Here is a 27,778-nt window from a genome sequence, read left to right as displayed (position 1 = left end):
CCTTCTTAAAACTACCACTAGGTGGAACATTTACTGCAATATTTACAGTGAGTGTCCAGCACGAGTTCACCGGAAGACAAGGATTAAGAATTAGATCGTGAAGCGTAATTGGAAGGGTCATTATTCCCTTGGTACTATGTTAAATTCTTAACTCAAATTTTAAAAAACTGCAACGTTGAGCTGTTACCCATTAAGAAACCTAATGCTTTCGGCCAAGTTGTACTTCTTGGTTCTTAATGACATGAGTTCCATTCACCAAAACATTTTTTAACCTAGATATTTTGACTTTCAGGTAAGTTTGGTACCATACTTACTTATCCAAGACGTGTGGATCTTCAGGGCTCTTATTTTCATATTCTAGAAGTTCAAGAAAACTCTGCATATACCTGAAAAAAAGAGATACTGTGTTAGTTGCCTACCCTACATCCATCCTCCTTTCCCTTTTCCTTAGGAGTACGTTAAATTTCCACCCAGGTATCCATCCAACCCCCTCCACCCGCCATGTAGCCCAAGTGCTTCCGGGGAAGCTGATACCATGCAAAGCTCCTGGGTGGCCCTGTTTTTCTCTGGGTAATCCTATTTCTCTTGTCACTAATTCCTCATTAGTCCGATAGTTCTGGCCTAAGCCTGTCACTGAGTCGCATTTCCCTGAACACAGGCATTGGCTCAGGAATGGACATCACTGCCTCGATTCAGGCCAGTAAAATAAGAGAGCAGACTTGCTGGCGGTCTTTGGGAGAGAAATTAACTTGCTCTGCTTTTGGACAATGTGGTCCATGGATGTAAAGCCTGGAACTGCTGCAGCTATTCTGTCACCAGGAGAAAATCCAGCCAGAAAATGAAGCCGACCCCATGGAAAGTAGGGCCTTGATAATCTCGTGAATCTCTGAATCAAACCAACACCAAAACCTCATCCTATGGCTGGATCTTATAGTTACAATTTATTGCTTAAGCCAGGTTTAGTTGGATTTTCTGCTGCTTCCTAACACACGTGTCCTAACTGATACATCAAGTCTACAGTTTGATTACCAAAAAAAGTGCACAGAAAATTTAAGAAGCACGTGTGTGACCCTGAAGTGCATGCTAAGAACTTAGAACTAGGGGAGTTTCCTGGCGGTCCAGTGGTTAGGACGCGGTGCTTTCACTGCCATGGGCCTGGGTTCAATCCCTGGTTGGGGAACTAAGATCTTGCAAGCTGCATGGCACAGCAGGAAAAGGAGAAAAAAAGAACCTAGAGCTAGAAATAAAGAAGGTTCCTTCTCAGAGTTAACCTAGTTTCATCAACACGTAATGAAGGAGAAAGAATTCCTCTTAGGCCCTCAGAAACAGCTTCTGGATTAAGAATACTGACATATCTCATTCAGGGCCAGTATAAGAAATAATATGTCCAACAAAGATCTGGAGGACAGAGGAAAAATGGGACTTAGAGAGGCACATTACAGCAGCAGCTACAGCCAGACTGGACCTGCCGGATCTGGTGGGGATTCAGAGATTCCAATTACTTAGAGGTGTATGAGCTCTGCTTTGGGTCTTAACATGTCCTGAAAAAATTATCCCTTATTCTAATTATTTCTAATAATTAATGACTACTAATCCTACTATCCCACTGTGGATAGAGGATGAGGGCATGCCAGTAACTAAAAATGACTGTTAAGCTTATAAATACGTAAACAGGAAGGACGTTTTATTCATCAGCCTCACCTGAACTTTGTGACAACGCATGAGACTAAAGTATGTTCATTACTGGGCATATTTTTTTAAGTTTCTGGGCATATAAGACTATGAATTAGACATTGTTAAAATCACTAGGTTAAACCACCCTGAGAGGCCACAGTCAGCCATCCGCAGTGATGCCCTCTGCCCTGCCACATGTCAGCAGAATTTCAGGCAGGCATCCCATCCTTCCGGAAGGGGATAGTTCATTTAAAGGGCAAAGTCATAAATGGAAAGGAGTCAAAGATTATGCTGAGCTTCCTGGCCTGAAAGTCAAGAAAGCAAGGAGAACACTGACTGAGGTGGGCTTCACGGCCTGTTATACTTAAGATTTGCTTTCAAGAGGAAAAGGAAATGGCAAGTAAACACAATGCATGATCCTGAACTGGATTCATAAATCAGGGGTGAGGGTGGGGATTGCTTAAGAAGAAAAGCACTATTAGGACTAGTGATGAAAGACAGTAGGGTCCACATATTAGATAATATTACTGTATCAATGTTAAATTTCCCAAATTGGATAATCAAACTGTGGTTTTCTAAGAGTTGTTCTAAGGAGATACACACTAAAGTATTTAGGGGTAAAGGGGCATGATGTATACCATTAACCCAAATGGTTCAGAAAAAAATAATGTATTTTATGTGTGTATGTGTGTACCATACATATATATCTATATTGAGAGAGGGAGAGAGAATATGAATGAGAATGATAGAACAAATGTTAGCAAACCCTTCTGTTAAATACGCAATTATTTCAAAATCGAATGTTTAAAAAAGAAAGGGAAGAAGTAACATGCACAAGTTTGCAATGGCTATGGAAGAGAAATAGTAAGGAGACCAAAAAGAAAAAAAAAAGAGCTGACTCAGTAATGTGAGTCAGCAATTTGCCAGCAATTCACTCTGAAGCCCCTGAAGTGACTTTTACATAAGTGATAGTAAATGTTTGACTGTCACTGCCACCATGACTGGGGACTTGAAAGTCAGCTAGCCTACCTAGAATTCCCAGCACAGTAGCTAGCTCCCAGGAGCGCTTATATACTTTCTGCTGGAAAATCTCTAATCATGGTCTTGGAGCAATAAAGAAGTCTCATGCAAACAAGTACTCGCTGTTCCCGAAACGAGCTATGAGTTTACAGTAGAATCCAAGTGACCTTACGATGGGAGCCATGGTCACCACCTCTCTTGAGCTTTCCGGGGTCCCGGGGCCCCTGCGCCTGCCTCGGTGAGGGGCTGCTGCTTGTCTGGGACAAGGACGGACCACCCAATAGACTGTTTCTCAGACGATTCATTCTCAACCTTAAGAATTTATTATAATCAGTATTACCGAGGAATGACTGTTGAATGGCCATCTTTCAGTAGCCCGGCCTCCGTTAATACTCTAGATGCCAACTAATTCATGGTTCCGCTCTCCCCATATCTGTCCACATCATTCCCATCCCCTAAAGTGCTCTCCCTGTTCCTGTCAGTTCCACCCCCCACCCCCCCGCACCAAGGTGCAGTGCAGACCACAGTCGGTACCTCCCTCCCCCAGGCCCCCATGGCACCTCCTCAGTGCTGGCTTGAGAGCACTTTGTGCATCTGGCCTCCTGAACCCCTCCAGCTTTCTCCACGGGGACTTCTTCTTTGCTTGTAGAATACAGAGGAGACAAGCGAGCGCTTCTCCAATCTATGCAAGTCCCTTTCTAAAGATACACCACCTGCTCTTCCCTCCCACCGCTCACCCATCCCACTCTGCCTACAGAGTGGGCAGTTCAGTCACAGATTCAACTTCTTCAATCAGACAGCACACGCTTTAAGCATCAGAGCTACACCTGACTGAATGCTAACATACTCTGTGAAGATACTTCAGACTTTTCATGGGGGAGATGAGGTACAGCAGCTAGCTCGTACTTTTCACATGGGAGGTTCCCCTTTAAATGACTTAATTTGTCCTAAAATAAGTACTGTCTTCTAAAAACTTCTTTAAAAGGAAAACAGAAAAAACACGGCAGAGACTGGATCAAAGCAGCAACATTCCCCTATCCAAAGAACTGCAGATCTGCTCACATGGGACACTGCATTGCTATTCTTCTATATTTTCCTGTACCTTCCCATTTTCTTCAATGAAAAATCACATTTATAACCAGAAAAAAAATTTGAAAAGTCAACAAAGTGTCTAGTACAGTTGAAAAGTATTTTCCTTAGGACAATTATACACTGTCAGTTAAAATAAAAAAAAAAACAACCCAACTTTTAATTACCTGGGAAACCCGGCTATCCTGAATGACTCGTTCCCACAGAAGCAGTACGTGTACTTTTAGGGAGAATGGTCCCAATGCCAAATGTTCAGAGCATTCTGGGTAGACCCATCTGAAGCCACACTATTTACTTACCAACTCTGAACCAATCCCACCGAAGGGCGGTTAAGCAAGTTATCCGGCAGAAGATTAACTTCTCTCATTGTGTTAGCCAGGCGCACAGGAAGCTCCTTTCGTAGGAACATATATGAAGTTTTCTCACATGCATTATCTCTCCCTATTAAGAGATGAAAAATGTTCCATGATTTTATAATCTAACAGATGGAATAATAAAATGTTCTCATGGTAGCCCAGTGACTGGTCGGGAAGATAAAATTAAGTAATACTGCAGTCTCTAGTTAAATATTTATCCTCTGAAACAGCAAGTTTAAGAAAATAATTTAATTAGAATAGAAAAAGAACATTTATTCCAAGAGGCAACCTTGAAAGCAGTGTTTTTCCCTCAGCACAAATACATCCCTAGTGTTACCAGTGGCGGTATAAAAGTAACCTGGGACAGAATCTGAATTTGTTTTCAAATGAACGCTGTGGGAAAACTGCCAAGTACAAAAGTAGGAGAACATGTAAACCCACTCCTGTTCACGGGGGTTTCCAGAAGGCAAGAGACCCATTCATTCCACAACTATTCACCTACTGCAGGCCGACTGCTTCCTAAGATTTTCTTCAAATGTGTTTCTTCGGGGACCAGGAAGCAGCCACAGACCCCAGCTCTGACCGAGACACAGGACTCGGGAGGTGCCCGAGAAGCCAGCTCACAGGTGCCCTCAGAAATGGAGTGATGGACTACAGCATGTCCAAGAGGACAGAGATACGGTGTTGACTAGGAAGGCAGAGCTCAGAGAGGGAGTCTTCTGTTGACTGCCTTGCGCTGGCTGTGCACACAATGTACGCAACGAGGGCACAGTGAGAGAGAAGGTACCAGGCCACCTGAAAGAGGAACCCGAGCCCTTTCCCCGGCTGCCACGTGACCAGAGCAGTTCCACGACTGGTCTTGCCCCCAAACTCCAACCTTGCTGTAAACCCAGTGATAGTTGGGGGATAGAGGATGTGATAGAAAAGACATGAGCTTTGGGGACAGAAATGTGCTTCAGCCTCAACTTCTCCATTTACCCTTGGTAAGCTTCTTAACTTCTGAGGCTCAGCTGCCTTCATCTGTCAGATGGGGATGAAACGTCAGTTTTTGTAAAGACTGCATGTGACAACGTGTATGGAGCCTGACACAGATCAAGTGTTCGGCGAACATTAGTTCTTCTTCTGTCCTCTGTGATACTGATGGGTCTGTCTCAACTCTCTCACATTCGGATAGGCCTGCCTGATGCCCCATATTCCCTGGAGGCCGCTGGGAAATAGGCAACCTCGGGGCCAAGCCCAGAGAGAGAGAAGCAGGGCTCATCGAGCGATCTTCTCCTCCAAACTCTCCTCTTTCTTTCAAATGTGATGAAGACAGCAAGAGAGATTCAGAAGTAAATCCATTCTAACACTTCCAGCCAAATTCTTTCCTGTCCTCATGGAATAAGACTGGAAATAAAAGAACCCACTGTTTTTTTTTTTTTTTTTGGCCAAACCGTGCGGCATGTGGGATCATAGTTCCCTGACCAGGGATTGAACACGCGCCCCCCTGCAATGGAAGCGCGCAGTCTTAACCACTGGGCCGCCAGGGAAGTCCCATAGAACCCACTTTTGAGAGTCATCTGCAGAACCTCTTCCCTCCACTGCCCCCTGCCCCCCTTTCTCCATTTCCAAAAAAGTCAGAATAAAAGATTAAATTCTTAACCCATCCCTCACTTACCTCATTCTAAGTGAGTAGTATATTGAAGGCCTCCAGTAAATCTTTAATCAATAATTCTGCCTTTGCCCTTTCTCCTAAGGGAAATACTCCAAAAAAGGAAGAGGAGTGTAATACCTCAGCAATGACCTTCCAACACTTACTCCATACACATTCATTTGGCCTTAGATGATTAACACTTAAGATGATTCAGGCTGCTTTAGATTTTATTTATATATATATAAAATTCCTAAAATGTTCTGTATATAATTTTTATGGACGAATCATTTTAAGTGCACTAAAAATGCTGGTATTTCAAAACTCAGAATGAACCTCATTATAAAATGAAGGACCTATTATCTAAGTTAAAATGTGCATGTACGTTTGCACATACCAGGAGAAATACCTTGCTTGTATCCTGGTTAAATAGAAAGGACATTTTTTTTTTTAAAAAATGATGGCGGAGAAGGAAGTTAGGGAACGTGGAAGAAGCGAGAACCCTGCAGTGTTGAATTGGAACTGGAAATAGCAATGTGACCTTAGGATTCTGAAAAATTATCTGAGTTTTTAGGGGTACTCAAAGTTGACATGCTTAAACTTCCACATCCAGAGCACACGAGGAGCAGCACATCAGCAGCATGGTGGGGGGCGTGAGGCTGGGGGTGGGAGTAGGGTGAAGAGGGAGGGTCGGGGAAGTGACAGCGGTCTGGCAGGTGCCAGGTGGTGAGAGGCAGTCAGGTGCACGTCTCTTCTGGAAATCCACAGAGCTAGACGGCTTTCAGAATTGAAAGGTTTTCAGTTTTAAAAAGAGTACGTGCATCCATTGCGTGAAACAGTCTACTCTACAGACACAGTACAGCTACAGCGCAATCTGTGAACATCGACACTGAGCAGGGGAAGACCACGGCCCCCAAATCACTGCAGGCCAGGTTTTGCCATGGACTTAGTTTGGGCAGCAAAGGTATAAAAAAAGAACTTCAATTTTTTGAGCTTTTTGGACTTCAGAATTCAGATTAAAAGACTGCAGTCCGGCAGGACAGTAATGCCGAGATCAGATGCCAGAGTTAGACTTGGCTTTGAATCCTGTCCTGAGCATCCACTGGCTTCGTGAACACCGGCAAGTGTCATTACACGTCGAAGCCTCGGTGTAGCCATCTATAAACTAAGAACAGGACCGATTTCGCAGAGGTTGCAGCAAGGGTTAAAAAGCGCTCAATATTTAACACGAACAGGTTCTTAAAACTGAGAAGAGGGGGCTCATTAAATCGCAATCACTAATGATGCCGGCTTGTATAAAGCAGCGCAGCCCAAGGCCATGGGGTGCCAGATCAAACAGTCTGATGCTAAGCCCTGAGAGCGTGACTGCATTCTGGTTCAGCGCGGTCGCCTGTGCTCATTTGATGATTCTACATAATTAAAAAAGGATTAAAGTATGTTCCGTGTCCCTACCATCCAATTTTATTTATTTTAAAATAAAAGGCCTTGGTGTTTCCATTGGTCAACTCTGCATTAACTGGAAGACTCAACTAACTACTAGGCGTGGCCTGAAATAACCAACATTTCAAGGCAGCATTTGATTCTAGGCTTCTTGGATTATCAGCCTTTCATAAACTAGTGTTGAAAGAAACTTTGTCTCTATACCCCCCACCCCCACCCCCACCCCCACCCCCGCGGCACTGATTAGACTGCCTCACCTGTGGGAGTGTCTCAACGATTTACTAGAAGAATAGAGAATACTTTCAGAAGTTGGTATTTTTAAGAAAAAGAGTACCTGCAAAATCTCAGGTTTTGCCTCTTACATCCTAATTTAGCTTTAGAGACGAATTCTTTGTACTGATACCTTAATTATACATCAGCTTAAACAGGGGGATAAGTCTTTTTTAGTTAATTAGTAAGCCTAAAGATAAATATGAAATGCCTGATTTGTTTTAACCTTCCTGTGGTTTTCCTCATATAAGTTGAAAGTATTTTATCTTATGTATTAATGTTAAATATTCAGTTTAAATCAAAGGGTTCGAACAATCTTGTTTGTAGTTAACTTACCAAAAAGAAACTTTTGGTTTTAACTGAATGTCCTCTCAAAAGGGTTCTGTTTTTCTAAGGCTTCTGGCATATTGAGTATTTTCCAGTTATTCTTCCCAGTCATTTGACTTCATTTTTTCCCCGCTTACTTGGCTTCTCTGCATTCCTTAATTTTGATTTTCTATTTTTATTCTGCATTTCTCCATATACTTCATCTTATTCAAATTTACCGATTAAAATTTTCCCTAGTATCAGTTCAGAAAAAGATGAAGAAGCAGCGTGTGAGAGGCATGGAAAATTCTGATTTCGTGAACGCAAATAAGTCATTGGCTTAGATACATTTGTGTATTTCTTCAGTTTTTCTTCCTCTTTTGATGACCCTTTAATTCTCTTCTGTTTTGTTTGTTTTTCATACTTGGCCCTTTCATTGAGAAGTCAGAGACAATTACTACATTTGCAAAAGGTACGACTGGCTTTGTCTAGAAAGGTTCTAAATGGCTTTCCAGTTCACCAAGACACAGGATAAACGTTCACAGAAACACAAATGACTTTTTTTTCTAATTGGGGTATAGTTGTTTTACAATGTTTGGTTAGTTTCAGTAGATTCAGAGCGAAGTGAATCAGCCATATGTATACATATATCCCCTCTTTTCTGGATTTCCTTCCCATTTTGGTCACCACAGAGCAGTAAGTATACACAAATGAGTTTTGTTTTGTTTTGTTTTTTCCATAAATGACTTCTGATTTAATACGGGGAGCCCTCTCAGTGATGGTCTCTGATAAGAAAGGCGCATTTGACCAGCCTTCTGAGAGCAAGAGTTCCGACATTATTATTTATACCTGGTTTCCATAGTGGCATATATTTCTGGTGAATCTCTAATCCTCTTTTCGACTAATTTACAGGAAGCAGAAAAAATAATTATTTCTTCGGTTAATGAAATGACCTGACAATGTATCTTATAATTAAAGCAGAGAGCTGAGCACATGCCTCCCAAAAATGCAGTCTCCTGTCTGGATTACTTGAAGGCTAACTTTATCCACATCTTTCAGCTTTAAGGCTTGGTGGGGGATGTTTTAGGAGTGTAAGCAAGGGAATCAGGGAGTGGAAGAGGAGGGCAAAAAAATGGAAAAATTACCAGCAAGGCACTAAAACCCAACAGAATGATCAGCTCATTCTGATAATGCTGCTTTTTCTAATTACTGTCAATTAAATGTTTGAGTTTACAATGTATTTTTACCATTAGCCATGTTAATATTGGTAAAATATAACTGAGAAAATAATATTTCAGGGGCAGCTCTTTGATTTTTCTTCAGTGGTATTTATAAGATTTCAATCTTCTGACAACATTGAATTTTAGCATAAGTAATTTATTCTCAAACTTACCAGGACTATAAACAATAATTAATTGAATAGTCCTTCAGAAGACACAACCGTTAAGTGTGAATGGAGAGCTACCAAATGATTGTGAATATCCTTCAAAAGAATCCCCCCTCTTTCTTTAGCTTCATTTATACTTTGAAAGTGTTTGTTTTACTCCATGTCCAGAAATAGTGTTTCACTGCCTGGGAAGTTTAACAGTTTTCCTGTGTTTGGGAAAACTTATTCCTGAATTTAAAGAGATCAAAATAGGTAGTGGGTTTGGGGTCTACCAAACTTGAGGCTGCATCCACTCTAGGCCGGCCCATTTGGATTATTATTACTAACAGCGAGCCAGAAACTTCAGAGCCAAAGAGCCAAAGATCAGGTATTTCACACACACCTCATTCCCTATCAAACTCAATGCCCCAACAACATGCAGCTACTACACTATTTCTTTCCGCCCAATGTCTATTTATTATGTTCATAGATGCTGCGGGTCAGGAATTGAGATAAGACACAGGAGGGAAGGTTGGTCTGGGACCTCAGCTGGGAAAACTTAAACGTTGGAAGAGTGACTGGACCGTGGGGGCTGGAACTATCTGAAGGCTTCCAGCTCACATATCTGACCCTTGGGCCGATTACTTACCGACTGAGACTGCCTACTGAAGCATCGTCAGGTGGCCTCACCATGGGCTTCCTCACAGCATGGCGGCCTTGGGCTGGTTGGATTCCTGTATGGCTTCAGTAAACAAGGCAGAGGCTGCATGGCCTTTTATGACCCAGCCGCAGAAGTCACACAGCTAGTCCCCTTCTGCCATACTCAACTGTTCTAAGCAACCATAGCCTGCCCAGACTCCAGGGGGAAGGGATCAGACCCCCTGCGTTGGTGGAGGGCTGGCAAGGGCACATCATAGAAAAGCCATCTTTGGAAAACACCATCTGCCCCAAGATGTTCATAAGGAGGTGTACAAGATGATCTATTTCTCAAATTATACTTTAAAGCACTCTTCTACTACCTGAATTTGTTTTCTTTGGAGTCACTTTTGGGCCATTTATTTATGTTAGTTTCTCTTGCTGTAGGCTTCCCTCAGATGGCAGGTGATCCTTGCTTGTTCAGTGAGGCAGCCTAAGGACTAAGTGAGTACCCAAAACACCTGATCACATAGGGCTTTTGGGTGGGGTCGTAACACCACACCAGCTTCCCTTATTCCCCTTAAACAGTTCTTTCAGGGTCTTCAGAGAAGAACCCCCTCCTTGCCCTTCACTTGGCCTAGGGGTAAGTGCCTGCCTATTAATGTTCTGATGATCAGGATGGAGGGTAACCCTTCTGTTTGCAGACTTCTGGTTCATTCTCCGGTTTTCACCCAGCCATTCCTACCTCTCACTCCTGCCCTCTATCCCTGGTGCTGCATTACTGAGGTAGAAGCCCCTCCTGGGGCCACAGTGCCTCCCGAGTATGTTCTAGACCCCAGCTATCCAATATAGGAGCCATGAGCCATTAGAGGAAATGTGAATATTCAATTATAATATCAATGATAAATTCGCTGTGATAACTGTATCATGGCTATTAGGAAAGTACTCTCATGCTTAGGATATATATGTAAGTAGGTAGAGGTAGTCATTACATCTGCAACTTACTCTCAAGATGGTTCAGCAAAAAAGGTGTATACAGAGAGGGAGGGAAGGAGATACGAATAGGGATGGATGGAAGGGGGAAGAAGCAAATATAGCAAAGTAACTGGTGAATCTAGGTGCTGAACATGGGTATTTACTGTTCTTATCACTTTTCCTGAGGTCTGAAATTTTTCCAAATAAAAGGTTTGGGAGAGACACTGTAAACAACCTAAATATCCAACAATAAGCGAATAGTCAAATAAATTACAATATTGCATATTTACATAGGGATTTCCTATGTAAACTTTAAAAAGTTTTTAAAACTCAACAACAAAAAAAGCAAACAACCCTATCCAAAAATGAGCAGAAGACTGAAATAGACATTTCTCCAAAGACATACAGATGGCCAATAGGCACATGAAAAGATGCTCAACATCACTAATTATTAGAGAAATGCAAATCAAAACTACAATGAGGTATCACCTCACACCAGTAAGAATGGCCATCATTAAAAAGTCTGCAAATGACGAATGGTGGAGAGGAGGTGGAGAAAAGGGAACCCTCGTACACTGTTGATGGGAATGTAAGTTGGTGCAGCCACTATGGAAAACAGTATGGAGGTTCCTCTGAAAGCTAAAAATAGAATTACCATATGATCCAGCAATCCCACTCCTTGGCATATATCTGGACGAAACTATAATTCAAAAAGATACATGCACTCCTATGTTCATAGCAGCACTATTCACAACAGTCAAGACGTGGAATCAACCTAAATGCCCATCGACAGATGAATGGGTAAAGAAGATGTGGTATATATATACAATGGAATACTACTCAGCCATAAAAAGAACGAAATAATGCCATGTGCAGCAACATGGACGGACCTAGAGATTATCATACTGAATGAAGTCAGACAGACAAATACCATACGGTATCGCTTATATGTGGAACCTAAAATATGACAAATGGGGACTTCCCTGGTGGCACAGTAGTTAAGAATCCGCCTGCCAATGCAGGGGACACGGGTTCGAGCCCTGGTCTGGGAAGATCCCACATGCCGCGGAGCAACGAAGCCCCTGCGTCACAACTACTGAGCCTGTGCTCTAGAGCCCGTGAGCCACAGCCATTGAGCCCGCGTGTCACAACTACTGAAGCCCACGTGTCTAGAGTCCATGCTCCACAACAAGAGAAGCCACCACAATGAGAAGCCCACGCACCACTACAAAGAGTAGCCCCCGCTCGCAGCAACTAGAGAAAGCCCACACACAGCAACAAAGACCCAACGCAGCCAAAAATAAATGAATAACTTTTAAAAATATGACAAATGAACCTATCTACGAAATGGAAACAGACTCAAGGACATAGAGAACAGACTGGTGGTTACCAAGGGGGAGGGGGTTGGGGGAAGGCTGGAGTGGGGGGTTGAGGTGAGCAGATGTGAGCTTTTATACATGGAATGCATAAACAACAAGGGCCTACTGTACAGCACAGAGAACTATATTCAATAGCCTATGATAGGGACTTCCCCTGGTGGCCCAGTGGTAAAGCATCTGCCTTCCAATGCAAGGGACACGGGTTCAATCCCTGGTCAGGGACCTAAGATCCCACATGCCGCGGGGAAACTAAGCCCGTGCGCCGCGACCACTGAGCTTGCGCACCTCAACAGAGAGCCTGCGTGCCGCAAACTACAGAGCCCACGTGCTCTGGAGCCTGCGTGCCACAACTAGAGAGAGAAAACCCGCATGCCACACCTAGAAAGAAGTCCGCGTACCTAAAGCAGCCAAAAAAAATAATAAAAGAAAATAAATAAAAGTAAATATTAAAAAAATCCTATGATAAACCATAATGGAAAAGAATATTTTTAAAAAGAATGTATATATGTGTAACTGAATGACTTTGTTGTACAACAGAAATTAACACAACATTGTAAATCAACTATACTTCAATTTTTAAAAAATAAAATGAGTTTTTAAAGAAAAAAGCAGTCTTCTGAAAAAGGTCTTCCTATAACTAGAGCCGTCCTATTATTTTAAAGAAAAACACCCCACTAGAGCCATTCTATTCTAAAAACAAACAAACAAAAATCTCATACAGAACGTGCTACTATATGCAGAACTTCCTAATGGGGGCTGAAGCCCATGCTACCCTTCATGTAATGGTTTTTGATGCTCTTGTAAGAAAAGGGGGTACAGGGTGATCACGACAGGGTTCTTAATTAAGGTAAGTGAGGGTTACTGGATCCTCCCCTGAAGGAGATCTATGTCTGTGCTGAGGGAACATGAGCGACAGCCACTAGTACCTTGATCCTCTCTCTTTAGAGATCCTATTTGTTGACTCTTTCGAAATATATGTATCCACGAACAGATTGGTGAGAAACCTGCCCCTCTGTGTGCCAGATAAGGCCAAACCAAGTTGTGAGTAGATTTCACCATGGGCCCACAATTTGTGCCCTTGGCTTGGGCAACCCCTCTGTCATCACCCCCAGTCACTGAGGTCTATGTCCCATGGATCCCAAGATTCCTCAAAAAACTGAACAGTCCATCAGCACAATACCTGGCACACTGTAGGTGTTTAATATTTCCTGATTAGAACTGAAAATTAAAATACCTACTAAGTTTCAGTATAAACTTACAATAGCAAATAAAATTCAGGGGTTCAAGATGACATTTGCTGGTAATGGTAAATTCCTCTAATAGATCACTTCATTCCGTATATCTGGTAAGGGGTATTCCAATCCTTATAGTTAGGGGAAGAAGAGCCAAAAGGTAGACAAGGAAGGTGATGATAAAGTGACAGTAATTGTCAATATGGTGTGTCAGGCCAGCGAGTGGACAGAAAAGGCAAGGATGTGTTGAGAACTGACATCACAAATAGAGCTTTGGCCAGCTAAAGCGTATGAGTAAAACTCACAGCCAAAGCCACCACACAGATCCACATCACCCTAATTCCAGAAAGGAGTTTAGGATCTAGTCCTAACGGTGGATTACAGAATGTCTTGTTGTCATGGAAGCAGGAACAGTTAAGTAAACACCACGCTGTACTCATCCTTGAGGTTAATTGAGGCAAAACCTTAAGTTAACCATTACAGTGAATGAAGACGATCCAAAGCCAGTCACGCTCAAAGCACAAACGAGCTGAAAGTGCTACGTTTCTTGGAAAATGATCAGTTTATATGGCTGGGACCTTCAGCCAACAAACTTTAAGATAATTAACATTCAAGGTTAAGAGCTCCCTATGCAGTTTTCATTCTTAGCAGGAAGCTGACTTTGTCCAGGATAATGCTGTGTCACTAACTTCCCATAACAAAAGCACAGCCAACATCTACTGAGCACCTACCATGTGCCACGCGCTGTGCTGCATGTTCTCGAGTTCATGGGTGCAACAGGCCTATGATTCGATGCTATCGTTTCCATTTTGTAGATCAGGACATCGAAGTGTAGTGGGATTAAGTGATTTGCCCAAGCTCGCACTGGTGGTAGGCACCAGAAACCGAGCCTTGAGTACAAGTCCACATAGACCCGTTAATCATATTTCCAGAGAGAGACAACAGGCTAACAAGACAATAAACTAACAAGTGTGGGTCCTCAGAATAAAAATTGTTTCTAGTGTAAGTAAATGAAGGAGGTAGCAATCTGATAGCTCCGAAATGATAAGACTAGACAAACATCAGATTATGCAATTTCCAGATTGTCTAAAAGAACAAATTTAGACAAGACCCCAAGCATTACTAATAGAGACTCTGTTTGCTAGAAGGAATTGCACTGTGGCAAATGGTATATTATGTGGTAAGAAATGGTATGTTAAGTCGAAAGAAAAAAGCATACGTTTAAAAGCTCAATCGACCTGCATTTTAACCGTGGTTTTGCTCCTAACTTTGCTTAGGCAAGATACTTAAATTATCTGAGCTTCAGCGTCTTCATCCAAAAAATGGAAACATCTGTTTCACCTGGATGCTGTGAGAATTACAGCTACATCTGACTACTATTGTGTCTGGTGGAGAGTGGTACACAAATATAAGTTCCCTTCACCTCCTAGAAAGAATAACTTCTGGTTCACTTTGGAAGAGGCAGCCAAGATGTTAGGTCAACAACTAGCTGATGCTTTGGGCAGTCTCTTCATTACTCGGGGCTTCTACTTTCTCATGTGTAAACTGAGGAGGTTGGACAGATGATCGTTAAGCTCAGGATCCCACTGAATCAATCTATGAGGATAAGATTCTGGTTTGTACACTTTACAGTTATTTATCCTACACCAACCTTGCCTAATGTACATTCTGGGACAACTCTGGAGAGAGCACTGCTAGGAGTGAGTAGCCAATGAAAGGAGCTAGAAATCAAAAGAGTACATACATTATAGTGGTTTTCTACCAAAAAACTAAGAAAGAAACAAAGAAAGCCTCCAAGGATGCTCTGGATAAAGGACAATTGGGTTAACACTTCACACATACCCAGAAACCACCTCTATTACACGAACCTCCAAGGGAGAGGTAGAGAAAGCATGACACAAACTCATGGGATACATACATTCTGGATAGCCAATATATATATTGACATATTTGTCTCGACTTCTCATTTATCTATAAGCCCCTCAAAGGCAGAAACTAAGCCTCGACAATCCCCCAATGCTTCTCAGTTTCCACTCCGTTCCGAATCCAGAAAGTTCAACGAATGCTGATGGACTCCTGGGAATTCCCTGGCGGTCCAGTGGTTAGGACTCAGTGCTTCCACTGCTGAGGGCCCAGGTTCAATCCCAGGTTGGGGAACGAAGATCCCTCAAGCTGCATGGCGCGGCCAAAAAAAAAAAAAAAAAAAATGCTGATGGATTCCTAAACTCCTTAAGTGTTAACCTTCAGCATCTCACAGACTTTATCCCCTAAAGTGGTTCACAGCTCTTGGGCAAAATTTTTACCAGACCTAACGCAGTTCTTAACTCTGGAAGCACATTATAGTCAGCTGGGTAAGTCAAAAATACCAGCACCTAGACCCTACCTTCGGAGATTGATGTAATTGGCTTCTACAGGGTGAGGGTGGGGGGACAGGTGGCACTAGCTTTAGAAGCTCCCCAGATGATTCTCACAAGCACCCAGGACTGAGATCCACTGACTAGCATCTAATCACAGGAAATTCAACAAGGGAATAAACCAAAGAACTCCTCAGGCTCAGACAGTGGCTATTAAGCATCCCCAACTTTTTCACTGACCCATCTATTTTTAGTCTCCATTTTCATGTTTGAGTTTTGTTTCAGCCTCCTAGGAAACTGACCACACTTGAGTGCATTACATGACCAATATAGGAACGTTAATATAGCAATGACACTTTGCTTTCTATTTCTTCTCAGAAGAGGAGAAATTAACCAAATTTATACAAAGTGCACAGTCAAGTATTAAGGAGCATCTGCTACCAAGCTTAAGGAAACACTGTACTCTTCTAGAACAGATCCAAGGGAAGGTTCAGGTAAACCCTGAGTATGCTCTGGTCAATGAAGATGTAATAATATGTTGGGAAAAGATATGTATGTTACATGTTTCAAAGGGCCCTACTGTCTTCCGGCCAACAACACATGGGAATACTTAACTTCATGCTTTGAGAAAATGTTAAGAGATACGTAGCAATTTATTCCCAACAGTGAAACTATTATATACTGACTTCCATGCCCTAGTAAGAAAGAAAGAAACACTCGTACAGCTCAAATGTTTGAGTGGAATCAGAGGTCAAGTCTAAGACTGAAAATAAAATCACAACTGCTTGGGTGATGCTTAGGGAAATAATCTACCAAGTTAGAACCCCAAGTATTCAATCACAGGGAATGTAAATATCGACCTGTGTAATATATAATAAATAGTCTGCTGTAATTTCTGTGCCATTCATTATAGCAGAAAGAATAATCTCAGTCAAGATGAGACAATGACTAGGAAAGGAGTTCTCCTCGAGGGATATGAAGGGCAATCAAACCCAGCTCTGCCACAAATATGGCGAAACGGGCTACCTGAAGATGCTTCCAGGCTAGTTTCAATAAATGCCAGGTACCCCATCCACAGTTCCCTTAGCACATTTTCTATAAGTTTAGCTAATTTACCAGAAGAATAAGTGGGCAAGAACAGCGAGAATTTCTAAACATCTAAACTAATAAATAAGGAGCTGCCATCACCAAATTTTAACAGAAATTACAATGCAAAAGTTAGCATATGATATTTAGTTGAAATCAGAAAAGTTGTCCTTTTGGAGAGAATCCACAAATATAAACTATTCTGTGAACTTTGTGATAAAACAGCAACAAGACAGAAAGACGTGAGGTCTTAATAGTTGCTGCTATGCAAATGGACAGCAGAACAGAGTAAAAGTGAGTTGACTGCAAACGTCCCAACAGAGATGGCAACAAATTCCAGAGGGATTTAGTGACAGTTTACATACTGCTCTAGGTGATAAATCTGACCACGATAAAAGCATTGCAAATGACTGGGTATATTAAAACTCAGACTGTGCACTAAATAAAAAGGAAACCAATAATCAGTGTCAACATATGTGAATATATGGGCAAAAGATGTAACGCTATCACCAAAAAAATGGATGGAAGAATTAGAGGTGATATTCTTTCCGAACGCCTTTAGTTGTATACTTTGATAATTACTTTACCAAAGAAGGGAGCACAAGAGGAAACAATAGATATACAGCACAATAGCTTACTATGCCAAGTAGACACAGGGAGTGCATGCAAATGATTAAAACTCCCGAGTCCAGTTACTAAATGGTCAAGGGCACTTCACACACAACAAAATGCACAAAATAAACCCACAAGGGGAAAAAAAATAAGACTTTTAGCTTCTATGTTACCTATTATACAATTGAAGTCATAAAACCTCATTTTGGCAGGGCTGTGGAGAAACCGGTACACTTAAACTTTGGTGACAGCCCTAGAGATTAAAGCTATAAAATCCCTCCAAGCCTTTCACATGGTAATTCCACACAGGGACACATACCCTATAGGTAAGCCACCGATCACCTGGAAAAGTCTTAGCTACCCCAAAAGTCACACTCCAGATAGCCAAGTTTTACTGTTACTAGCATGCGGGACAAACAAAGCTTTATCACTGAAATGCCAATTAACAGCAATCACTGCACACTTCTTGAACAGGGAGCCAAACTGTCTCAGACTAGAGGTCCAAACTTTCTGTAAAGGGCCAGATGGTAAACATTTTGGCTTTGTGGGCCAAATCGTCTCTGTGGCAACTACTCAACCCTGCTGTTGCAGAGGTACAGAAGCCACAGACGCTATGTAATGAATGGGCATGGCTGTGGTCCAATAAAACTTTATTTACAAAAATAGGTGCTGCCAAAACCCAGAGCACATGCAACACAAAGACTGAACGCTAATAGAAACTATCAACTTTGGGTGATAATGATGGATCAGTGTGGGTTCATCAGCTGTAACAAATGTCCCACACTGGTGTATGGGAGTTCCCTGTACTTTCTGCCCATATTTGCTGTGAACCTAAAACTACTCTTAAAAGTACAGCCTGGGGCTTCCCTGGTGGCGCAGTGGTTGGGGGTCCGCCTGCCGATGCAGGGGACACGGGTTCGTGCCCCGGTCCGGGAGGATCCCACGTGCCGCGGAGCGGCTGGGCCCGTGAGCCATGGCCGCTGAGCCTGCGCGTCTGGAGCCTGTGCTCCGCAGTGGGAGAGGCCACAGCGGTGAGAGGCCCGCGTACCGCAAAAAAAAAAAAAAAAAAAAAAAAAAAAAAAAAAAAAAAGTACAGCCTGTTAATTGTAACACAAAAACAGGTGGCTGGCCCTCGGGCTATAGTTCGATAACCTGTCTTAGACTATGGCATTCAAAAAAAAAAAGGATTTGCCCAACTCTGGAATCAGATAATCATGGAAGTAAAATAATAGAATGCACATAAAATTTTCCATTTTATGAAAATTTATGGTGATATTTTCTGATTCCATCCAGTAATAAGACCATGGTTTCCCAAATCTTGCCAACAATCTGATCAACTTCCCGAAGTTTAATGGGACGAAACCACTCAGTCATCAAGAGGTCAGGACGTGTGGCCATGTCTCCCCTTCAGAAGCACACAAAACTGCCAAGAGAACGAACAAAGCTGGAACTACACCTTAAACGCTCAGAGCCTGATAAACCAGGTTATGTTGAAATCCAGTCATATCAGATCTTTAGGGCCCAAAAGGCCAATTCTTTCTTTAAATTTAAATATTGATCAAGGTGCATTAAGCCACATTAGATATCTTTACCCTAAATGAAATTGTACTCTTCCCCTTTAATTCTGAATCATTAGCTTCTGTCTCTAAACAGATTAGTCTAATTCTTGGCAACTCCTCACAGAAGAACATCATCTCTTACAGAAAAGGTGTGTCACGTACATATATGTAAAGGTACAAAATGTACACACTCAGAAACAAGATGCCACTGCTTCTCTCTTTTCCTAACACAATTAAAAAAAAACAAAACCCAAAAAATCTCCTCATTTTCTCCAGAAACAAAACCACTCTTCTCCCCAGTAGTAATCAGGCTTTAAGGAGCGTGACTTACAAACTCAAGGCTTTCCGAAGAGCAGTCATTTGCAACCAAAGTCAACTTCGCAGTGGATACTGGAATCTTAAAATACTTTCTAAAGGAAAACAGAGGGCAGCTGGGCCTTCAAACCTCAAGAAGAGTAAAAACAGGGAAACTGGTTGCTTCCTTCTAATAGCTAAAGGCTCCAAGGTTCAGAGAACCAGGGTAATTATGATAGAAATCTTTTCTGTGAAAAGAAGACAGAGTTCTCAGACAACCTACTGTCAGACAACCTATCTTCTGGTGGTTTTATTTCAGAGATGCTATATTTAAATGTGGGGACATTACAGAAGTTTAGACCTATATAACAACTGACTAAATTAAAGTGACATGTTTAACAACCTTTAAATGGAGTCAATAATCACCACTTATGAAGCGCCCACTCTGGGCAGAAAGCAAACAGCCGAGGAAGCTGTGAAAATGGTACAAAGAACAGGTGAGTGCCTACCCTCTGGAAAGAGACAGTTTAGAATAAAATCAAAGAACAGGAGCCAGGAGCAAATATGTTTAATACAAGTGCAGCTGTGCAAAAGATGAGTGCAAAGCAACTGGGAAATAAAACAGAAAGTCAGTCTGTAGGGAGCGGATCAGAGTGATTAATGAAGGAACCCGAAGTGGACAGGGTAAAGCTGAAAGATGAAAAGCATGTCCAGATGAAAATGTGAATCATTTCCTATGAACTCATTCAAGATTCAGACGGTTCTATCTTTAAGTTATATCATACAGTCCAAGTTCTCCTTTTCTTACATCACTAAGAGAACTTTAAATTCTTAACAACCACGTAACAGAAAGACCTCAAGCTTTTGCAAACATCACAAAGAACCACGGTAACGTTAACTGCCATTCAAAGACAGTTAATTGGTCCAAAACTCCTGAGAGCAACAGGTTTACAGGAAAAAAAGAGTAAAAGTTAAACTGAGAAATAAAATCAATAAATGTTTATTCTGAACATTAAAATGTGATACTTCTATAACTCCTTATTAGGAGTTAATATATCATTGTCCAATAGAAACCTGTGAGCCACACAAGTAATTTTAAACTTCCTAGCAGCCATGTGAACATAAAAAGAAACAGGTGAAATTTTTGATGTTTTATTTAATGCAACATACCCCCAAAATTACCATTTCAATGTGGAATCAATACAGAAACATACTGAGATATTTTAGTATTTTTTATATTAAGTCTTTGAAATCCAGTGTGTCATACTTACATCTCAATTCAAAAGCTAAATTTCTAACAGAAATAATTGGCCTATAATTAGATTTCATCAAATTTACAGTTAAGGTAGATTCACATATCCGAACTGTTCTAAACATACTTAAAAATTTTCCAATTAACTGAATCAAGTGTCACTTTTAAGTTTAAATGTAAGTTAAATCAATTCAGTTTCTCAGTCACAACAGCCACATTTCAAGGGCTCAACAGGTTCAGCTGGCTAGTGGTGACCATACTGGACAAAGAAAGTCTAAATAAATCAGTAGAAAGATAATCCCTGGAACCCAAAATTCCAACCTAATTACTGAAAGAAATATAACAAAACAAAGCAAGATATATAATATGGTAGAAAAATTACAGGTATTAGAGACATAAAGTGAAAGAAAATTATAGATGTTTATCGTTACAGATGACAGATCTGTCATATCAATAATATAAAGTGGTTAAACTTAACCACGTAAAAGAAAAAGTTTGACTCACAAAGCAAAACCCAGCTTTATACTACATTTCAAGAAATTCAGAAATGCTCCAGCAGAAAATGAAAACAAGAGGCAGATAGGGCTCCGGATCTCAATGTCACGTAAGGATGAATCCAGGCCAAAAAGCACTGAACTAGTCAAAGGGCAGCACTCTGTACCCTAAAGCGTGCATCTCGAAATGACAGTTAAGGATGTCTAAGCAGCAAATGCAACATTAACAGGCACAAAGCAAAAACCATAGGCAGTATCTGGAGAAATAGAATCGGATTATTAGGAGACCTGAACTTCTTTTGACCCATGACAGATCCAGTAGATTAAAAAAAGCAAAGGTATAGAAAACTCAAATAAAATAATTAATATGGTAGATTTGATATATGAAGCTCTGTAACCTGAGAAGACAACATAACCTTCTTTTTGCTGCCCAAGGAACAGTGACAGGAAATGAACACAGATTGGACCACAAAGCAAACATCAATAAATTAAAGAAATGATTCCGATAACATTCTCTGATCACAATGCAGCAAAAGTAAAAATCAACAAAATTAAAATACAGGGTGCACTTCTACTGGATATTTAAAAACTCAAGTCTTGGGCTTCCCTGGTGGCGCAGTGGTTGAGAGTCCGCCTGCTGATGCAGGGGACACGGGTTCGTGCTCCGGTCCGGGAAGATCCCACATGCCGCCGAGCGGCTGTGCCCGTGGGCCATGGCCACCGAGCCTGCGCGTCTGGAGCCTGTGCTCCGCAACGGGAGAGGCCACAACAGTGAGAGGCCTGCGTACCACAAAAACAAACAAACAAACAAAAAAACTCATGTCTCGGGACTTCCCTGGTGGCACAGTGGTTGGGAGGCACCTGCCAATGCTGGGGACACAGGTTCGAGCCCTGGTCCGGGAAGATCCCACATGCCGCGGAGCAACTAAGCCCATGTGCCACAACTACTGAGCCTGCGCTCCAGAGTCCGCGAGCCACAACTACTGAGCCCGCGAGCCACAACTACTGAGCCCGTGTGCCACAACTACTGAAGCCCGTGCGCCTAGAGCCCGTGCTCCGCAACAAGAGAAGCCACCGCAGTGAGTAGCCCCCCGCTTGCTGCAACTAGAGAAAGCCCGCACGCAGCAACGAAGGCCCAACGCAGCCAATAAATAAATAAATTTATAAAAAAATAAAATAAAATAAAACTCAAGTCTTAGTTCACATAAGAATAAAAACCCGAAGATGCAGAAGAGCTGGGAAGAAAAAGCATCAAACACTATACACATCAGCTGCTAAAGCAGTGTTCAGAGGAATGCCTGTAGCCTTAAATACTGAAATAAACAAAGAAGAAATGAATTTTGCCATTCAAAAAGAAAAAAAATAACACTGAGCACATGAGGGGGAATTAATAAAATCAAAGTAGACATTAATGAACTAGAAAACAAAAGTCATAAAGCTAATAAGTGGATCCAATCATATAAACCAACAACTAATCTAATCACAAAAGAGGGGGAGAATATAGAAGGAATAAAGGAGGATCAGCCACAGAGAAAATTAAGACTAATTACTATCTCAGTTTGCAAACTGGCTTTAAAACCTTGATGACTAGGATAATTTTCTAGAGAAATACATCAAAATGGATTCTAGAAGAGATAGAAAATCTATCCAGATCAATACCACAGACTAGAGAAACCTGTCAAAAAGCAACAGTCCCCAAGACACACTAGGTTTAAAAGGTTTCATGGGTGGATTCTACCAGATCTTTGAAGAACACATAGTTCAAAAGATAAACTGGTCTTAGTGCAGAAAAAAATGTATTTCTTCTGAAACAAGCATGACATTGATAAGAAAATCTAACAGACTGCACATACACACAACACCCACAGACAAACAGCACGTGCAGATCAATAAAATGAACCCAGGAATTCATCAAACTATTCTCTCTAGTACTGTATATGCTTCAAATTTTCCATAATAAAAAGCTAAAGGTAAAATATTTTACTCTGTAAAAATACTGAATCACTATGCTGTACACCTGAAACTAATATAATCTTATAAATCAACTATACTTCAATTTAAAAAATTTCTTTACTCAAGGAGAAAAAAATTTTACCTAGATACACTTCTTCACTTATCAAAAGTTTGACAACAATGTGGTAAAAGTGTAGGAAAATAGGTACTCTCAGAAACTTCTAGTGAGAGGATAGACAGACAACCTCGATGGAAGGCAATTTGACAATATTTATCAAAATTTCAAAAGCACATAGCCTTTGGTGTAGAAATGCCATGTTTAGGAATTTGTCCTATATATATACTCACACACGCATGAAATGATGAATGCAGTAATTCAGTGTAGCACAGGCTGTCATAGCAAAGATTGGAAACAACCTACTAGCCGTCAACAGAGAGTTGGCTAATGACTATAGTACACTCATATAAACAAATTCTCAGAAGCCATCAAAAAGAAAAAGGAAGTCCTGCAGTTACGATATGGAAAGCTGTCTAAGGAATGAAGTTTAAAAAGGTACAGACAAAAGTATTACAAGTTGCCATTTATTTTAAAATGGGGAGGCTAGTGGACAAAAGTAGGAAGCTGACTTTTCTATGTCCTTTCGTACCTTTTGAATTTGGAACCATGTAACTATAATCTCAGACCAAAAAGAATCTCTTTTTTTTTTTAATCTCACCTTTCACAGCGCACTATTGCCCTTATAAACTCATGATCCATTTAGAACGCTTGCTATTCTTGTTAAACTTGCTAACTGTGTGCAAGGCCATGTTTCAAGTAAAGATTGAGCTCAAGAAAACTCTTCTTATTTTAAAGGGCATAGAGAAATATGGCCCACAGATGAAAGGGGGACAACTCTAGATCCAGAAGATCATCTAATTAGTTGTTCTCAACCCTGGTTATGCTTAAGAACAACCAAAAATACCAATGCCCCCCCCCACCCCCGAACATTTATAGTAAAGTCTGGAGGATTGGGGCACGGGCATGAAGACCATGCAGGCATCTAAATGCTTTACAGCAGTAGTCTTCGACAGAGGGTGATGCATTTTGCTCCCCTGGGGGACATGGCGGTGTCTGGAAACATGTTTGGTTGTCACAACTCATGGGTGGAGGGAGTGTGGTGGGGGGCGGGGTGTGCTGCTGGCATCTCGTGCGGAGAGGCCAGGGGTGCTGCTTTCATAAACCTCCCACAACGCACAGGACAGCACCCCTCCTCCACCAAACAATGACCTGCCCCAGAAAGTCAAGAGTGCTGAGATTGAGCAGGCCTCATTTCAAATAAAGTCGCTGCTTCTGGAGTAACACGCAGTTTTAGCCTTCCCTCTTAAACAAGGAAGATCATCTCATTTACTAGTGCGGATACATTCGCAAAAGAAAGCTGTTTCAGTGCCCACAGACACCACAATTTGTTGATGCGGTTCTAACAAATACTGTAAACGTGAAATTCCGTGGATATTCTTTCTCTGGTCCCTGTCCAGGTATTCTAGTCCAAAACTTCGGTCCCGTTTGCAAAGTAGCCAGGGAGAACGTCACGAAGTGGCAGTCTGTGGGTCAACATAGCTCACGCGTCTGTTCTGTTTGAGCCCTAGGTCTTGAAAGTATACTGAATCAGCGCCGGTCAGCTTGCCCCTCCGGAGCCAGCATATACGGGGTGGACGGGGCTGCCACGGCCCCCCACCCCAAGCTGGCTTCGTGTAGTCATCTGCTGCTCCCACTCAGGGCCTGTAAGCACTGGAGGTGGCCCTCCCCTGCAGTGTTCTCCAATCATTCAGGGGCATAAAGCCTCTTTACTCTTCTTCCTTCTCACCTTAAAAATATCCCCACACCCTTGCTGAATTCTCAAACTCCCGCACCACTTGCCAAAATCGGACTTCTATCCAGAGCTGGAAGAACCAAGAGAAAGGGAGAAGTCGAAATGGCCTTTGTGTGACAACCCTCTTCTAGTTGTTGGCATTAAAGATAGACTGCCTGCCACCTGATTCGTCTCTGGGCATTACAAATGAGCCTTGAGTTTCTAGCACATTCCACTACAATTATATATAGCTCTTCTGTGAGCTTCCTTATAAGGAAAAGACTTCAATTATTAGGCTTCTTCCATTATCCTAGATTAGAGTATCCCCTCCACTCTTCCCAAAATAGGTCAGAAGGCTTTTACAGGAAATACCTATCCAAAGATTTGGTAGTTTTCTTTTAAAAAGCTCATCCCTTTTCCTTGGAAATTAGGATCACACAGTTTGGGAACTGTGCTTTAGAGATGACCTTATACAATCCACGTGTTTTATTGACGGGGACAATGAACCCCAGTGAGGTTCAGTCACTTAGCCAAGGCCAGGCTCCTGAGTCAGTGGCAGAGCAAGCATTAGAACATTTCTTGCCAGATAATGGTCCCATGGGTTTTCCACGATAACACTATGCCCCACTGTGGTTTTCCTACTCAAATAACATCTCTGCCAAGACACCTATTAACATGGTAGATATTAGCTGCTATAGAAATAAATCAACCAAAATTTCGCCAAGCTATGAGAGCTATCACTTCAACTTCGAGGGTGGAAGGAAGGAACTGGGAGTCTCTGGATTCTTTCTGCTCCTTTTATTGTGAATTAACCTGTCTCAGTTTACCCCAATGAAAAGTCGATACCTTCAGAATCTCTCTAAACCATAAATTAGGGACAGAATGTTGCTATTTATAGCAACAGCGACATTTTCTTTCTAAACTCTGAAGTCGGGGGGCTGCCTCAAACCTCTAAAATTCTCACAAGTGGCCACAGTTGGTAAAGTAAAACTACTGAAAAGCTTCTGGGACTGAAGTTTAAGATGCAAAGATCAACATGTCACTGAACCCTGACTTTCCTCATCATTTGCTGGCAAACTGGTTTCTTAAAATTTAATTTGCTCTCAACTTTAACCTATTCCTCTCTTTCTATCCTAACTTAAGTATGGACAACATCACATGGTGCTTACTGGGTCTTCCCCGAATGTGCTACCTACTCTGCACTTAGGTTTTTATGCCTACCTGACACCATCTTTTGACATTTACTTAAAAGTCATTAAACGACCAGCCGCCCCATTATTTCCCCTCGAGAGCTTAGAACATCTTTGCTGCTCCATTTTCTTTTCCTTCCAGGATGCCGCGTTCCCTCCTGATAGCTGGGTGCGCACGTCTGTTTTAATACTTTCAGGTGTTTCACAACCAGCTGCCTCGCATTCACCCAACTTAGAGGATTCCCTCCGCGCTTGAAACGGCACCACTCTGGGGAAACACGATCCAGTTAACAGAAGGTCGTGGAATCTATTCCCATCTCAGCTAGGCCTCAGGCAGGGTGGGGGCCGGGTCTTCTGCGCTCCCACCTCAATTCGTGGAAGCTGCCCACCGTCCCGCCTGACAGGGGAGAAGGTGGGACACAGAAGGAGAGGCGCGGCGAAAGGTGCTGGCACGAGACCCTGCTCTGACGCTAGGAGCCCACACGTCCGCTCCTCCCAGAATCTAAGGCTTTTGCAGTCCAGGCCTCTAACTGCTTTAACACAGCACGAACGAGACAGCAGTTCGAGTCCTGGCGCTCCGGCCAGACAGGAGTACCTTAAGAGCAGAAAAGGAACAAAATACCATTGCATAATTTATTCGACCTCAAAGTGTTTCTAAACAGCTCTTACCCAATCCAAAAAAAAAAAGAATCTAAATATTAAAACGTTCAAAATCCACCCACACTCCGCTCCGAAGTTTTAAGGGCGGTGAGGTCTGTGTCAAGTAGATTTGAAGCTAACGACGGCAGCTTTGGAGAGTCCCGCCCGGAATGAGGCTCCTCGGATGCGGTTTCTGTGTCTCCGGGTAAGCCCCCGGCGGGTGTGCGGGTGCCAGGCCATGCCCCTCTGCGCCCCGAAATCCGAGCCCCCGGGCATCCCGGAGCCCCGCCCGCGGTTCCAATGGACTTTGCCCGGAGGCGGCGGAGACCTGCGGCGGCGGGCCCGGAAGGCAGCGGCCCCACACCCCGGGGCCGTGGGGACCGTGGCGACCCGCGGCCCCACACTTACCGAAGTCCAGGAACTGCTTGATGGAGAGCGGCGATGGCGAGAAGCGGGAATAGCGCTCAATCTGCTTGGGCACCGGCTGCTTCAGCAGCCACCGGAACAGCCGCATCCTCGTCAGGGCAACGCAGAGACCAGTCAAGACGCTCAAGCGGCCGCAAAGGCCGGTGCAGCCGAGCCGCGCGGATTAGGCAAGTTCGTCAAGCGCGCACCCTGGCCTCCGTCTCGGCCTCGGCGACGCGGGTGCAGCCGCCGCAGCAGCACCAGCAGAACCACCAGCAGCTCCCGTGCCCCGGCCGGCCGCCCGCCCGCGGCTTCCCCAGGCCCCGCCCACGGGGGCGGAGCCAGCCGCCGTACGTACGCGGCGCGCGGGGGGCACGAGGGGCGCGCGGCCGCACGCGCTGGCTGCTGATTGGCCGCTGCCGCCCTCGCTTTCTTTTGCCGGAGTGCAGCCGGGGGCGCCCCCCTCCTTCGCTCCCGGGACCCAGACAGGCCCAGCAAGTGCATCTACACCCGGTCCCGTCCCAGGTTAGGTCCTCCGCGGCCGAAAGGTGGCGGAGGTACAAGGGGACTGGGAGGAGATCCGGGGCCCTCGCCCGGAATCCGATCCGAAGCGCTGCTCAAGGCCCCTCTCCACCGAAGGCACCTCTTCCGGGAGGCCTTCCCTGGATCAGCTGACTGTTACACTTCAGAGTATTTGTTGCGTCTTGACACTTTTAAATCTTCTGTTTACCACTTAAC

General features: G+C 43.0%; 1 protein-coding gene across 1 annotated transcript in view; it reads right to left on the bottom strand.

The window, feature by feature from the left end:
• PDK3 (pyruvate dehydrogenase kinase 3) overlaps positions 1–27,346 on the bottom strand; it is a 67,022-nt gene extending 39,676 nt beyond the window's left edge. The window contains exons 1-3 of the mRNA XM_065900086.1: positions 27,044–27,346; positions 4,083–4,224; positions 315–386 (exon numbers count right to left, since the gene is read on the bottom strand). Of these exons, the coding sequence (XP_065756158.1) occupies positions 315–386; positions 4,083–4,224; positions 27,044–27,149 (320 nt within the window). The 5' untranslated portion in view covers positions 27,150–27,346. The remainder of the gene's footprint in view (positions 1–314; positions 387–4,082; positions 4,225–27,043) is intronic.
• Between the last annotated feature and the right edge of the window lie 432 nt (positions 27,347–27,778).

Source organism: Phocoena phocoena, chromosome X (assembly GCF_963924675.1).
Source record: "Phocoena phocoena chromosome X, mPhoPho1.1, whole genome shotgun sequence".
NCBI classification, from domain to species: Eukaryota; Metazoa; Chordata; class Mammalia; order Artiodactyla; family Phocoenidae; genus Phocoena; species Phocoena phocoena.
This window is presented reverse-complemented; position numbering and strand designations above follow the sequence as displayed.